This window comes from Rhinolophus hipposideros (genome assembly GCF_964194185.1).
Source record: "Rhinolophus hipposideros genome assembly, chromosome: 4".
Classification (NCBI taxonomy): domain Eukaryota; kingdom Metazoa; phylum Chordata; class Mammalia; order Chiroptera; family Rhinolophidae; genus Rhinolophus; species Rhinolophus hipposideros.
Window position 1 is genome coordinate 54,622,162 of NC_138050.1, and position 12,597 is coordinate 54,634,758.

Sequence of the window (12,597 nt, forward strand, 5' to 3'; positions counted from 1 at the left end):
TTCCCCTCCCAGGTACCTATGAGCCTGTCAGTCCTCAAAGACCTTGGTCCAACCTCAAGGATTGAGATGATTCACAGCTCAGCTGTGGTTCCTCATTCTAGTTCATCTGACCCTTAGGATGGACATGTCAAAGCTCCACCCCATGGCCTGAAGTCTGTCCCCACAATCCTTGGAGGCAGTCAGAAGCACAACCCTGCCTTCTTTGGACTCAGTGAGTACCCCAAACATCCCTTAGAGCATACATGGGGTTCCTTGCTTGGCCTCCATTGCATTTCATACCCACTTATTCAGTCCCTTCCTAGTTGTTTCACTGTCTTAGTAGTTTTCTAGTGTCTTTCATCAGCTTAAACAAACAAAACAATTTTTTTCCAGCTCTTTTGGATGTTTTCATAAAAAGGATGGTCTGCATCATCCCATCAGCCATTACTAGAAGCCATAAGCTTCTTTTACATGCGAGAGAAATAAATTATTTGTTTAAGCCATTATTACACAGTTGTTGGATATATACAGTCAAGCCAACTTCTATATGATACATTCACTGATACACTCAAATGAAATACTTAAAGCCAGTTTGGCATTTACCATATCTTCAATATTATTTTCTTTCACACATTTTAGGTATGAGAAAAAGATATGTATTTTTTTAATAAATTAAAAATATTGTTAGGGCATCCATCTCCTCCTCTGCTCAGTTAAGTCTCATTTTATACTGGTTCCCACAGGCCAAATACTCCATAAATATCTCTGAAAAGTCAACTAATCCTGAACACAATTTTATTCTTGAACTTAACCTATAAGATGTTGACAATATACCCTACAGTGACAATATACCCTACCGTTTCATAATTTATATTCTATTTTCTAGTTTTTAAGCCTATTTCATTTTTATATTTTTAAGTCCATCCTCCCTAGAAAGTTGATGCAACTTAAAATTTATCCATTTATTTCTGAGTTTAAGAGTGCTTACCATTTGAGACGGAATTTCCATTTTCAGTAGTGATAGCAGGAGAGAGTGAATGAGATAACTGAATTCCATGGTTATTTGCATTCGTATCTTGAGTCTCTGATGCAATTTCGGATGTACCAGGATTATCTCGGCTAGTTAGATTCATGTTTGTTTTAAAACCTAAAACAAATTTTAGAAAATATTACTCTTTTCTGATGACATATTGAAAGAAAACAATACAACTTATCAAATAAAACATTAATTACATTTGAAATGATAAATTAGTAATAATATGTAATGAAAGTTATGGCCTAAAAAATATGCATCAAATTTTGCCACGACATTGTTCAACATAATGGGAAATACTAAGTGGAAAATGAATTTCATAATTTGTTAGTTTAAAACATATGCATACAGAATTTTGATGTCATAAGTCAAATAACTTGTCATAGCACTATCCATTAGAGAAGGCTACTTCTTAAAAGAAGTGTGGCAATAAGTTCATGTTTCAGAAGTTTTCTGAATTATTAAATTAAGTAAAGCTGAGGCAATCTTACCGCTTTGGACCAAAATGAGAAATATATTTTCAATATTATTATAAAATGCATTATTATTCATTTAGGAATACTAAACTGCAAAACCCTATTTCCCCATTCTATACACCATGTCCCAAATTGAGCACTCTGAGATATGCAAACACAGAAATCACTGTCCGAATTAGGCTGAATAGCTGAATAAAGATTTTTAAAAACTATGTAGTAATAGTAAAGTAAAACATAACGAGTGCTAGGGCTTGGAACAATGTCTGAGATAGATTGTTTTCCATAATGACTGAATTATCCTCAGGCAGGATCTACGAGGGACAGAATATACAAATTAAGCGCAACTGCCATGATGGAGTCAGGCTTGGTCTGCTCTACTCCTCTTCCTCCCTCTCTCCCTCCCCCTGAGTCAGGTTCCCTCTTTCAGACTGGCCCAGGGTACCTGGGATTGGCTCTTGCTTCCGTAGGGAACTCAAGAATGCTCCAACCTACTGGGGGATTTTTGTTCAAAATCAAGTACACGTGCTGCTTCTGCTGTTGTCTGTTCGTGCACAGCAGATTGTGGCTGTCTGTACCTCGGCCTTTTTGAAGCTGTAGGCTAACAAATTATTCAAAGGGGATAATAAGCATAATTTGCTTTATTATACTTTACAAGTCGTAGAACAGTTTATCTCCCGTGATCCCAATAACCAGGAACTCGATCGGCAGAGAGGTTATTCCTGTTTTGTTGAAAAGGGAATTAAGGTCACCCAGTGTCATGCAGCTGGACAGAGGTGGAATATGACTTTATCTATGTATTCGGATTATTGTTCAGTTTTTGTTTTCCACTAAAAGACAAATTCGACTCTATCATTTCCGTGCTTGAAAGTCTTAAATGAATTGCTGTTGCCTAAATTCTAAGGAAGGAAAGAAGGAAGGTAGGAAGGAAGGAAGGGTCTACGGGAGGGGAGGAGGGAGGGAAAGAGGAAAAGAGGGAAAGAGGAAGGAAGCAGACCAGCTAGCCCTCTAGAGCTTGTGTCCCAAGGCTGGGCTTTACATCATCCTTTCAAACTCTTTCTCCTGGACATTCTCTCCCCTTGCCCTTGAGACTTACACTCAAATAGCACTACAGGTCTATGGGCATCTTCCCAGATGCTCCATATTGACTCCTGGTTCAGTGCTTTGCCCTATGCATTCCCTCTGTCTGGAATGTGTTCTTCACTCATCAACCCTGTCTCTTCCTACCCACCAGAGAGGATCTTGTTCAGATCAGCTGCAGTACAGTGACTGCTCATTTACAAGTAAAGCCTGTGCAGCACAGAGAGGAGCCTGGCTTCCCAGACAGGGAGGTGTTTTAGGGTTTAGAGCAAGAAATGCTGGATAGACAGAATGAAGCCCAAGTAGGCAGGGCTTTGAAAACCAGGCAGAAGAGTTTATATTTAAATGATCCAGTGAGCCACTGCAGCTCCTGACTTCTTGCACTTAAAAAAAAAAAAAAAAAACAAGCGAAGGAACAGGCTCTGTCAAGCCAGCGTGCATAAGAATATCAGGTCAGGTGATCTTAACCATCTTAACCATGATAACAAGCAATTATCAACCCAGCTAGAACTGAGAAACTATCTATTCAATTTGGTCAACTCTATTTTGTCTTTTTACGTTTTTATTTGTAATCTTTGGAACATTAGTAAATCAGGTTTGGTTTTAAAGATATTTCACAACATAGACATGCACCTACTTTTATTTCTCTTCAATGCTATCTTTTAAATTCTTTAATTCAGTTGTTTATTGAATGCCTACTATGTGCCCAATACCAGGTGCTGGATATACAATAATAAATACCACAGATAGGCAGCTTGGATCTTACTGCCCACTTTGACAACAGACAAACAAGCAAATAAACATAATGAAAAGTGGTGGCCACTCAGCTGGGTAGAAAAACTAATGGACATTGAGGGTGGGCAGTCAAAGTTTTCAAGCAATGCAGGTTCAAGGAAACATCTCTAGGAGGTCAAATTTAGACTCAGAGAAAAAGGAGGGAAAGAAGTAGCTGTGTAGGAAGGCAACGTCTCCCCATTTGTGAAGACCCTGAGCAGGGAAGAGCTCGCCTTCTCCACAGACCAGATAGTAGGGTCCTAATGACATGGGCACGTGGGAGCAAGGGGCATGTGAGAAAGGGAGCTGGGCACATCACCCAGGGCTGGGGAGACCACTGCGGCAGAATTTGAGGTTTTGTGTTCAGTACAACGAGAGGTTATGACCAAAGGGTGGGAAGCAGGGAGAACCTCCTTGGGTTAACGGCGACAGTCCTCTTATGTCTGGTGGTAGAAGACTCAATCAATCCTCTGAGACACTGGGCAGGCTGTTGGAATGAATATTTGATGCTAGCTTTCCTCATAACTGATTTCTATCTCATAAACTATTGATATATCTAAATTATAGTAAAAACCTCTACTTTTGCTCTTAAAGTTTTTTAAAAAAAATTCACATTTCCAATCAGCAGATTACATTGTAGCCAAGAAATGTTTTAGAATTTGTTGCAGTAGTGCGATCCTTACATTAACTACTAAAATGTTCTTTATATTTTTATATTAAAAGCATAAGTCTACCCAAGGATGACTCTGGATCGAAGTAAGGGAATTAGTCCTTCTTAAGGTAAGATGTAAGAATGAATGGCCAACCTAATGATTATTATTCACATTGCTTTTAAAATAATTGCCATCTCTGGAGTGTTTATTTAATATGTGCTAATCCTCTGCTAGATGTGATACTTGATTTAGCTCTTGTTTTCCTAACAATTCTGAAGAGTTGTCACTATCATGCCTGTTTTCAAGATGAGGTCACTGAGGCTTAGGGAGGTTAATCTACGTGCAAACATTTCACAATTAGTTAGTGTCCCTGATGGACGCAGACTAAGGCATGCAGGGTCCCACCACTCACCCACACTCATTCCTGTACTTGGCCCCTTGTGTAAAGTCTTTCTTCCTTATTTTATTTGCTTCTGTCAAAGGATCTGGCAACTTCTTTTCTGTGGCTTTATTTTATCACCCACACCTCAGTGATAATGAACTGGAAAGTGCAGGTTGAAAAAAATGTACACTAGCCATTGAAGTAGAGTCATGAAATCAATATAGATGACCCCACTGTGGGGTTATCCTTATTCATTAATATTAACTGGGGGCGGGGTTCTTCGTTTACTAAATCCTGTGTCAGACTTTGCTTATAAACACCCTTACGCCAAATTAGATCCAAAGGCGTATCTGTGCCCTCACTTGTTAATTTCTTGACTCAGTCACAATCAGGGTCAAGTGCAGAAACTCAATAATTAGATTTTGTTGTAAAATGCCAGTGTAGCGCATGAATGAATGGCTGCATTGTTCCTTGTCAAAAGTATGCCCATTGCTCTGTAGTAAAGCATTGAAGGAACTGCAACAATGACAAATCCAGAGGATGTTGGCATTACGTCAGAAGGAGCCTTCGTTATAAAAGTTCATTTACAAGATGCACGCTTCATGGAGACTTTTCAAAGGAATAATACAGAGCAAATAACGTCATCGAGTTCATTCATGCCTCCAAGCAATGACCATCAGGGTTTGGAGGATGAAGAAAAGTCGGTCACACCAAAAGGAAATATGTGAGCGTCTCAAGGAATCTAAGCAAACAAGTAGAGAAGTGAGAATTGTAACATCCTGTATAACCATTTAAGGTATGTCTGAGTCCTTTTTCTATCTCTGCATCTTGTGAAATCAGTGGTTTGTGTAGTTCGGTGGCACCTTTTGGTTGGCTGCATTGTAACACTGGTTGATCCGAGTACCTGTGGTCCTTTCTTTTAGCCCACAAACAGGATTTTCTCTGTGACCCCTGCTTAGTGTGTTGCTTTATAGGTCTGGGAGAAATGAATCACACTGGGCTCTGACTCAAAGATAAATACTCGATCTATACATTAGGATATGATTATTAAACACATAGGCAATGCATGCACATTTAAGATGAATTGTAATCTAGTGAGAGAGTTCTGGCAAATCTCTAAATGTGACTACAAGAAAAAAAATCAGTTGGCCTATGGTAGTTTTTATATAAGTAAAATATCTTGCTGGGTGGGTGTGATTGTTTGAAACTGGTTTTTAATCGGAGGTGATATTGCCACACCTCCACCCTCCTGTCCCCCAGGGACATTTGGCAATGTCTGGAGATGTTTTTGATTGTCACACTGGGAGAGGGAGATGCTACTGGCATCTAGTGGGTAGATTACAGGGATGCTGCAAAACACCCTACAATGTACAGAACAGCCCCCCGCAATGAAGAATTATGTGGCCCAGGCTGTCAGTAGTGCTGAGGTTGAAAAAGCCATTTAATAAAACCTAAGTTAGAACACGCCATTTTCCCACTCAAGTCTCTCCACTGGTTTCTTATTTTCTTCAGATTAAGACCCAAAGGTTTCCTGAGGCTGAGAGACCCTCCAGGACCCGACTCCCTGCTTCCAACTACCTCTCTTGTCACATGCCACCCCTGCGTCCCTCACTTAGCCTTTCATTCTCCCTGAGGAAGCATGGTGGCTCTGTTCAAACCTCCCCTGAGTAATAGGGCCTTCTAGACCACCTTCTACAAAATAGCACCCCCTCTTTGCTCCAGGTCAATTTCTGTTCTACTCGCTGTTTTAGATTTTGTACATAGTCCTTCTCACTACGTAACATATTACTTTTGTTTATCTGTTTTCTGTCTCCTCCCTCTGGAATGTTGGCACCATGAGCTCAAATGCAAGTTTGTGCCTAGAACAGTGCCTGCCCATAGTAAGTGCTCAATAAATATTTGTTGAAAGAAAGAGGGGGAAAATGAAGTATTACAACAACATTGCTATAGAAATTTCATTTTCTAAAAGGAACTATATTTTTTGTAACTAAAATAGTTGACAAGTTTACTAAATGAAAAATTCATTTGAATAACTACAGAGAAATCACATATCACAACACCAATTTCTCCCCATTCACATGAGATTATTGGAAACATACGAAAGGATTTCCACTGTTAATAATATGTGTTGAGTTCTAATCTCTACTTATTTAAAATTACACGGCAAGGGAAATCTCACAGTATGTGAGGTGACAATTTTCTACTTATTCAAGAGGCCAGGGATGTTTGCTTTCCATCTAAGAGTGTTAATTTGTGGAAGAAAAGCCTGATGGATATTTGAAATCTACTCCTGACCCACAGTGTGGCGATTCATGTTTTCAGTACTGCTCTGCCAATTGCCATTGATAAATATTTCATTATTTTCCCACCAATAGGCAAGGTCCATGCATAGTTAGTATTTCAGAATCGTTACAATTTCTAATGTCAGGAAATTACAACCAATTTGATAAATGTTGGCTCTGGAATCTTTGTGACCAGAGGTGGACAGAGGAAGGTTGACTAGGATTCTAGTGAGTAGAGGTTCCAGACCCCATCCCCACTTCCAAGTGTCACTTCCAAAGCTTGAGAGGGAGCTGGGCAATGAATGAACAGTTAACATTTGCGTACTTCACAGCTTTTTCTGACAACATTTCCAAAGTAATGCAGTTGTAATGATTCTTTTTATTATTCATTCATTTTCTACTTTATTCTACTTACTTTTTCTTGCAACAAATATTTATTGAGCATCTACTATATGCAGGCACTGTTGTAGGTACCGAACAATAAGCAGTTTGCTTTATTTTCTCATTTGAAATAAATGTTCACTTTACTTCCTAATTTTTTGCCATCTATATTCTTTTTCCTAAAGGAGTCCCTCCTTCTCCTGATGGTATAAGCTTCAGTATCTGGAAAAGAGAACCTGTCCCAGGCATGGAGAGGTTTAGCTCTAATCTATCTGATGAAAACCTTAACTCTGGGTGTTCACACTCACTGGGAGAAGAATGGGTGTGAACTCACTGAATAAGACTACAAGGCAGCATAGTCTCTACCTCTCATGGATGTCATTTTTGATGGTCAGTGTTGCTTTATGCAGGTCCTCAGGGCAATGTCCAAGTAGGAAAAGCCTAACTCCTCGCTAGTTACAGGACTATTTTTCAAGTTTACTCTGATATGGAAGGTAAGAATATGTTCATGAAAGGGGATGTAAGTATGAAACTGCAGGCAGGATTTTGTTGGGGGGAGAGGGGAGGTGAGATGAAGGCTAAAGAGAGGAACTTCTCTCGGAGAATGAATGCAAGGATTCTGCACTGGAGGAGAGAAGCTTCTTAATGGGGAGAGAGGAGCTTCCCTGAATAAGTTTGGGCCAGCTAGTGAAACATGGTGAGTACAATGAGTGACTGAGAGAAGTACTCACTCCAAATCAACAGAAAGGAGAAATGTGGCCAAGGGCATAGTGCTTGGTCATTCTCTGGGAAACAGAAAGATGTCCCTGAGCTGTGGCCACTCTGGGGATGTGTGAGAGCTGAGCATAAAAGGGAAGGGTGGTGAGCCAGGAGCCAACCACATTCTTTCTCCAAATTGGGAGAATTCTCCAAGGATTCAATAAGTATTTATTAAGTCCTACACAGTCCAAACTTGATGCTAAGATTTAGCTGAAAAGCGTTTAGAAATGTATGTCTAAAACAAAAGATCCCTCAAATGCTTACATTCTAGAGCGGCGATAAGACACAATAAATAACAGGAATTTATGGTACAAACTAATGAGTGCAAGAAGAAAAAGCACAGATGACTATACATCGATCTTGGGTATTTAGGAATGAATAATCTGGAGTAATCACAGGATTCCCGTCCTACTCATCTGAGTTAATGTTTGTTGTTTTTCGTGTATGTGTAGTAAAGCCTCTGACACATAAAATACCAATATGTGTGGGAGAGACATCCAGAATGCATTCTAATGGGTGCCTTTTCTCAGGCATCTGGGTGGTGACTTGACTTAAAGATTGCCTTCATGGTGCCTTCAGTGCAAATGTTAAGGCAGCAGAAGACAAGGGGATGAAATGAGAGCTGTGCAAAATGCCCCAGGAACCCATGGGGGGAGCGGGGCTGCCATGGCCAGGTGAGTCTCTAGGGTGCTGGCAAGAGGAGAAACCACCGGATTTTGAAGCATGGACAGAATGTGGAGAAGAGGAAGGAAAAGGAAGCCAAAAGTGTACAGCAAGAGAATCTAGAGCTGAGTGTGCTCGAGAGAGAGGAGGCTGGCTCTGCCACAAGTCTGCCGTGGGAAGTGGGAGACATTTGGAACTTAAGTGGCATCACGCGAGTGGGCTCCAGCAAGTATTTTGAGTAAGGGCGTGACATGAAGAAGACTATTTTTAAAGTGTTATTAATCTAGCAAAAAGTGTACAGCTGGATTAGCTTCCAGGAGAGATTAAAAACAGAAAAGCCGTGAGAACTTAGACTCAGGCAGTGGCAGAAGGAATGGAAAGGCAGGGAAGGGGCCAAGTTAAAGATCCCTTTGCGAAGAGGCAATGGGAGGAAGTCAGGACCAGCTAGATGCCCGAAAGTCAGGACGTGTTTGGGGCTGTACCTGCTGACTTTGAAGTGACAGCTACATACCCAAGGGTTAAACTCTATGGCAATTATTTGAACAAGAGCATTTATTAAGCTAGAAAAGCAAACATCTAGGAGAGACTTACGAATCTCTCGGTAGGGAGGATTCTTCCAGGAAAAGCGACATTCCGATGAGTAAGGAGGCAGAAGGTGCCGCACAAGTGATAGTGGATAGAAACAGGCAGGTGCAGGCTTGAAGGGGGGAGCACATGGGGCTAGGTGGGGGTGGCAGAAGGGCTGTGCAAAGCTGAGGAAGGCTGACGGTACCAAATGCCATGGAAAGGTCAAGGAAAATGAGGAAGGAAGGAGCAGTGTTGTGTTTCTTTAAGACAAATGCTCAAAAACATCATTTCTCTCCTAGTTACCTTAACTTGAGATAATTTGAGAGTGTATTTTGGAAATGTGTAAGATAGGATCCAGGTTTCGGTAATGCAGGAGAAAAACAAACTATAGCTCTTTGACTGATTTAATACTGAGAGTGCTATGAAAGGCATAAAAAATGTGAAAATACATTTTAAACTCATTACTCATGCTGGCTATAATTCATTCTGCAACTCTATAGGAAAATTCCTCTTCAGAAAGGCTACTGCACGAAGGGAATGTGCTTGTTTTTTCCTATTTGGCATTAAAGGAAAAGTACAAACGCTGAGAGAGGTGGTTGGCATGGTCTTGCTACTTCTCAGGTTATCGTTTCTAAAATTTAGAAGTTACAGCTGGACTGTGCTAACAGATACACATAGGTGGTGTGTAATTAATTTGCATAGGGACCCTTAGACCCCAAACTGGCATCTAGATTGTGTCAAACGAAATCTAGTTTGTGTCACAAGGAACAATGTCTTTTAAATCTCTGATTTTTCTAAAATCTTATGTTACTGCACTTGAGGAAGAACTGCAAACAAGGAATTAGAAATTACTTGGAGGTGCCCCGCATGTTGCTATCCCAAGCTTCTAGGAAGTGAATTAAACCTTTTTCTTATACGTGGAGGCGCAACCCAAACATTTGGCATATTGCCTCAGAGAAAGACAAATGTCAAGTGTGCGGATTCACATAGGCACAGTGGGTGATCCGAAAGTCAGATAAGAAGAGGTTTCACATGTGGAGTTGTATAATGAGATACAAGCTGTCAATAGAGGGGCATATTATTAAGGGGAGATGAGTTGGCTTATGAAGGGTACGTACTGAGTTGGTGTTTGTTTTGTACAACACAAGTCAAACTGACCAAACCAGGTGAATCTGACTCCATAATCCCTTTGCTAATAGTTGCAGTAATGTATCAAGAGAGGGCTTCAGTGTCTAAGAGTAACGCCGAACTGGGAACAGAATACTAGGTTCCCATGTGTTTACTCCTGTGACAAAGCAGTATCCCATAAGGCAGTTATATTTCTATGAGAACCGATTACTTAAGAAACAGAAAAAAATAAAACACTGTGGCAGTTGGAAAGGAGGGATCTGAGGGAACATAATTGCCCGATGTGCTACTGACCTTAAAAGGCTAGAGCTGGCCCCCGGCATTCCTTCCGACTTTTTAATAACCCTTTATAAAATCACCACTCTTTAGTAGATCAAAATTCCTCTTGAACCTGTGTCATCAGCATTCTTCTGTGGCAGAAAGTACCACAGACACTTATCTTCTGGGTTCAGAGGTAGAATGGAAACGCTTCCTTGACCCCCTACTCTTAACTCCTGCTACCCACTCCCCTGCTAAGTCTACAAAATACCAACAGAAGCAGGAAATAGAGTGATGCCTTCAATAACATCTATGCTGAGCAGGGGAAGAATGTATTGATAGTAAAGTTAAAAAATGACAGTTAGTGTAAATAAGGTTTTCAGGACCCAAAAATGCATAGAAAATCCTGCGTCAATTTTCTTTTAAATTTAACTAAGTAGATCCTGTTTTGCCCATCTATTCTGTCCCTGCCATAATAGGGGAGAAGGAGGGAGAAATCACATTGATTCCTTTCCTTTCCCTGTACTTGGTTAGCTTACCCTTCCTATAATTAGCTGAATATGCAACACCTAAACAACAAGCTGGCCTGGCCAAGAGACCCATTCCTCATGTATAATTTCATAGGTCATGCAGTTATTTATATTGCTGTTATTTTTATGTTTCCTAAATGCCAGGTAACGTAAATCCAGGCGTCCTAGAACGCAGCTCCTGCAAAGCAGCACGGTTGGTCTTGGCAGCGTAGGCTTTAGTTTAGTGAAATGGTTCCCCTTCATTTTCTCCAGAAAGCAAAAGTGGAGAAAATAATATTTCTGCTCTTTTACTGGGAACATTTAGTGTTTGTGACACCTACATGGTGATACAGGGATGGGAAGTGAGCGAAGCCTATCATCTGAAAAAACCAACACAGGGTAGCCCCCATATCACTTCTACCAGTTCAGGCGTCCTTTCTTAGGTAAACAGCAAATTCCTTCAGAACAAACGAGTATTTATATATTTATTTACTTTCATGAGAATTATATTGACTCTATTTTGTCTGGTACATAACTACCTTCATGTATAGCTACTAATAGAGCCCTTCTTGGATTTTTAATAAAAAAAGTGCTTTAAGAATAACTACCGCAGTCCTTAAGGAAAGTATAATCTACGGTTACTCCATTTCAAGGACATCAGCCTGTGCTCCAGTCGTAACATGCCGTTCCAGTACCTTCTAGCCATCCCTTATCTCTGCCACATAAACCTCAGCACAACTAGAGATTTGGTTGAATCACTTATGTGTCCTACAAGACAGTAAATCTCTAGTTAGCATTAATTTCACTGATACATAGTTGCAGCAGGTCAGAGAGAACCAGTAAAATCAACAAAAGTTAAAACACACACACACAATCCCTGTTCAGACCTAATTACAAAATTTACCCACCAAAAATATTTAATAACCAAAGGGCACAAGCCAGGACCCATTGGAACAGGTGGGAGCCATAGACCTTTAATCTCTTGTCGTGTAAATATTCAACGGAGAAGAAGCTGGGACCAGGACACCTAAGGTGGTGGGGTAGCCTTGTGACCCTTGAAGGGCTCAGGACAGCATTCATTTCCGATTGATACAAATATATTTCAATGTTTTAACAACAGCACGATGGTAACCCTGCACATCTGGAGAAGAGTCCTTGGCCACATTGGTTGACTAGCAGCCAGTAGCTCTGAGGCCTTCTGTAATAAATTAAAAATATGTATGAAGACTTAAATTCTTGTCAAAATTCTCCTCAGGCCACTTGGACAGTTTCTTTGATAGCTCCTACGTGTCCTTTACGGTAGGCAGATGGGCTGGCGTTACTAATGCTTTGTGCCTCTAAATCATATGCCCACGTGACAGAATTACCCTAAGCCATTCAAGTGACATATCACAGAGTAGATGTCAGTTACTCAGAAAGGATGAGCAACTGGAGCACTGTCGGGCAATATTAAACCTGGGTCTCAAATGGTTTCTCATTTCACCCAGTATCACAGGAAGAAACCACCAATGGCTAGGCAAGTGATGGCATTTCCCTTCTCATATGCCTCACAACTAATAATTTCTCAGGAATCATTTTGAAAGTATATATGTTTGCATGTGAATGAATATAGAAGAATCCTTTTTACGTACCCTGGTGTAGTTATTCCAGAACATAACTTGACTATGTCCTCATGC

General features: G+C 40.5%; 1 protein-coding gene across 5 annotated transcripts in view; it reads right to left on the reverse strand.

Annotated features, from left to right (window-relative positions):
• Positions 1 to 12,597, reverse strand: part of MYO16 (myosin XVI) — a 562,776-nt gene that overhangs the window by 39,084 nt on the left and 511,095 nt on the right. For all 5 annotated transcript variants that reach the window (XM_081047109.1, XM_081047110.1, XM_081047111.1 and 2 more), the window contains one exon: positions 968 to 1,126. In XM_081047109.1, the coding sequence (XP_080903235.1) occupies positions 968 to 1,126 (159 nt within the window). The remainder of the gene's footprint in view (positions 1 to 967; positions 1,127 to 12,597) is intronic.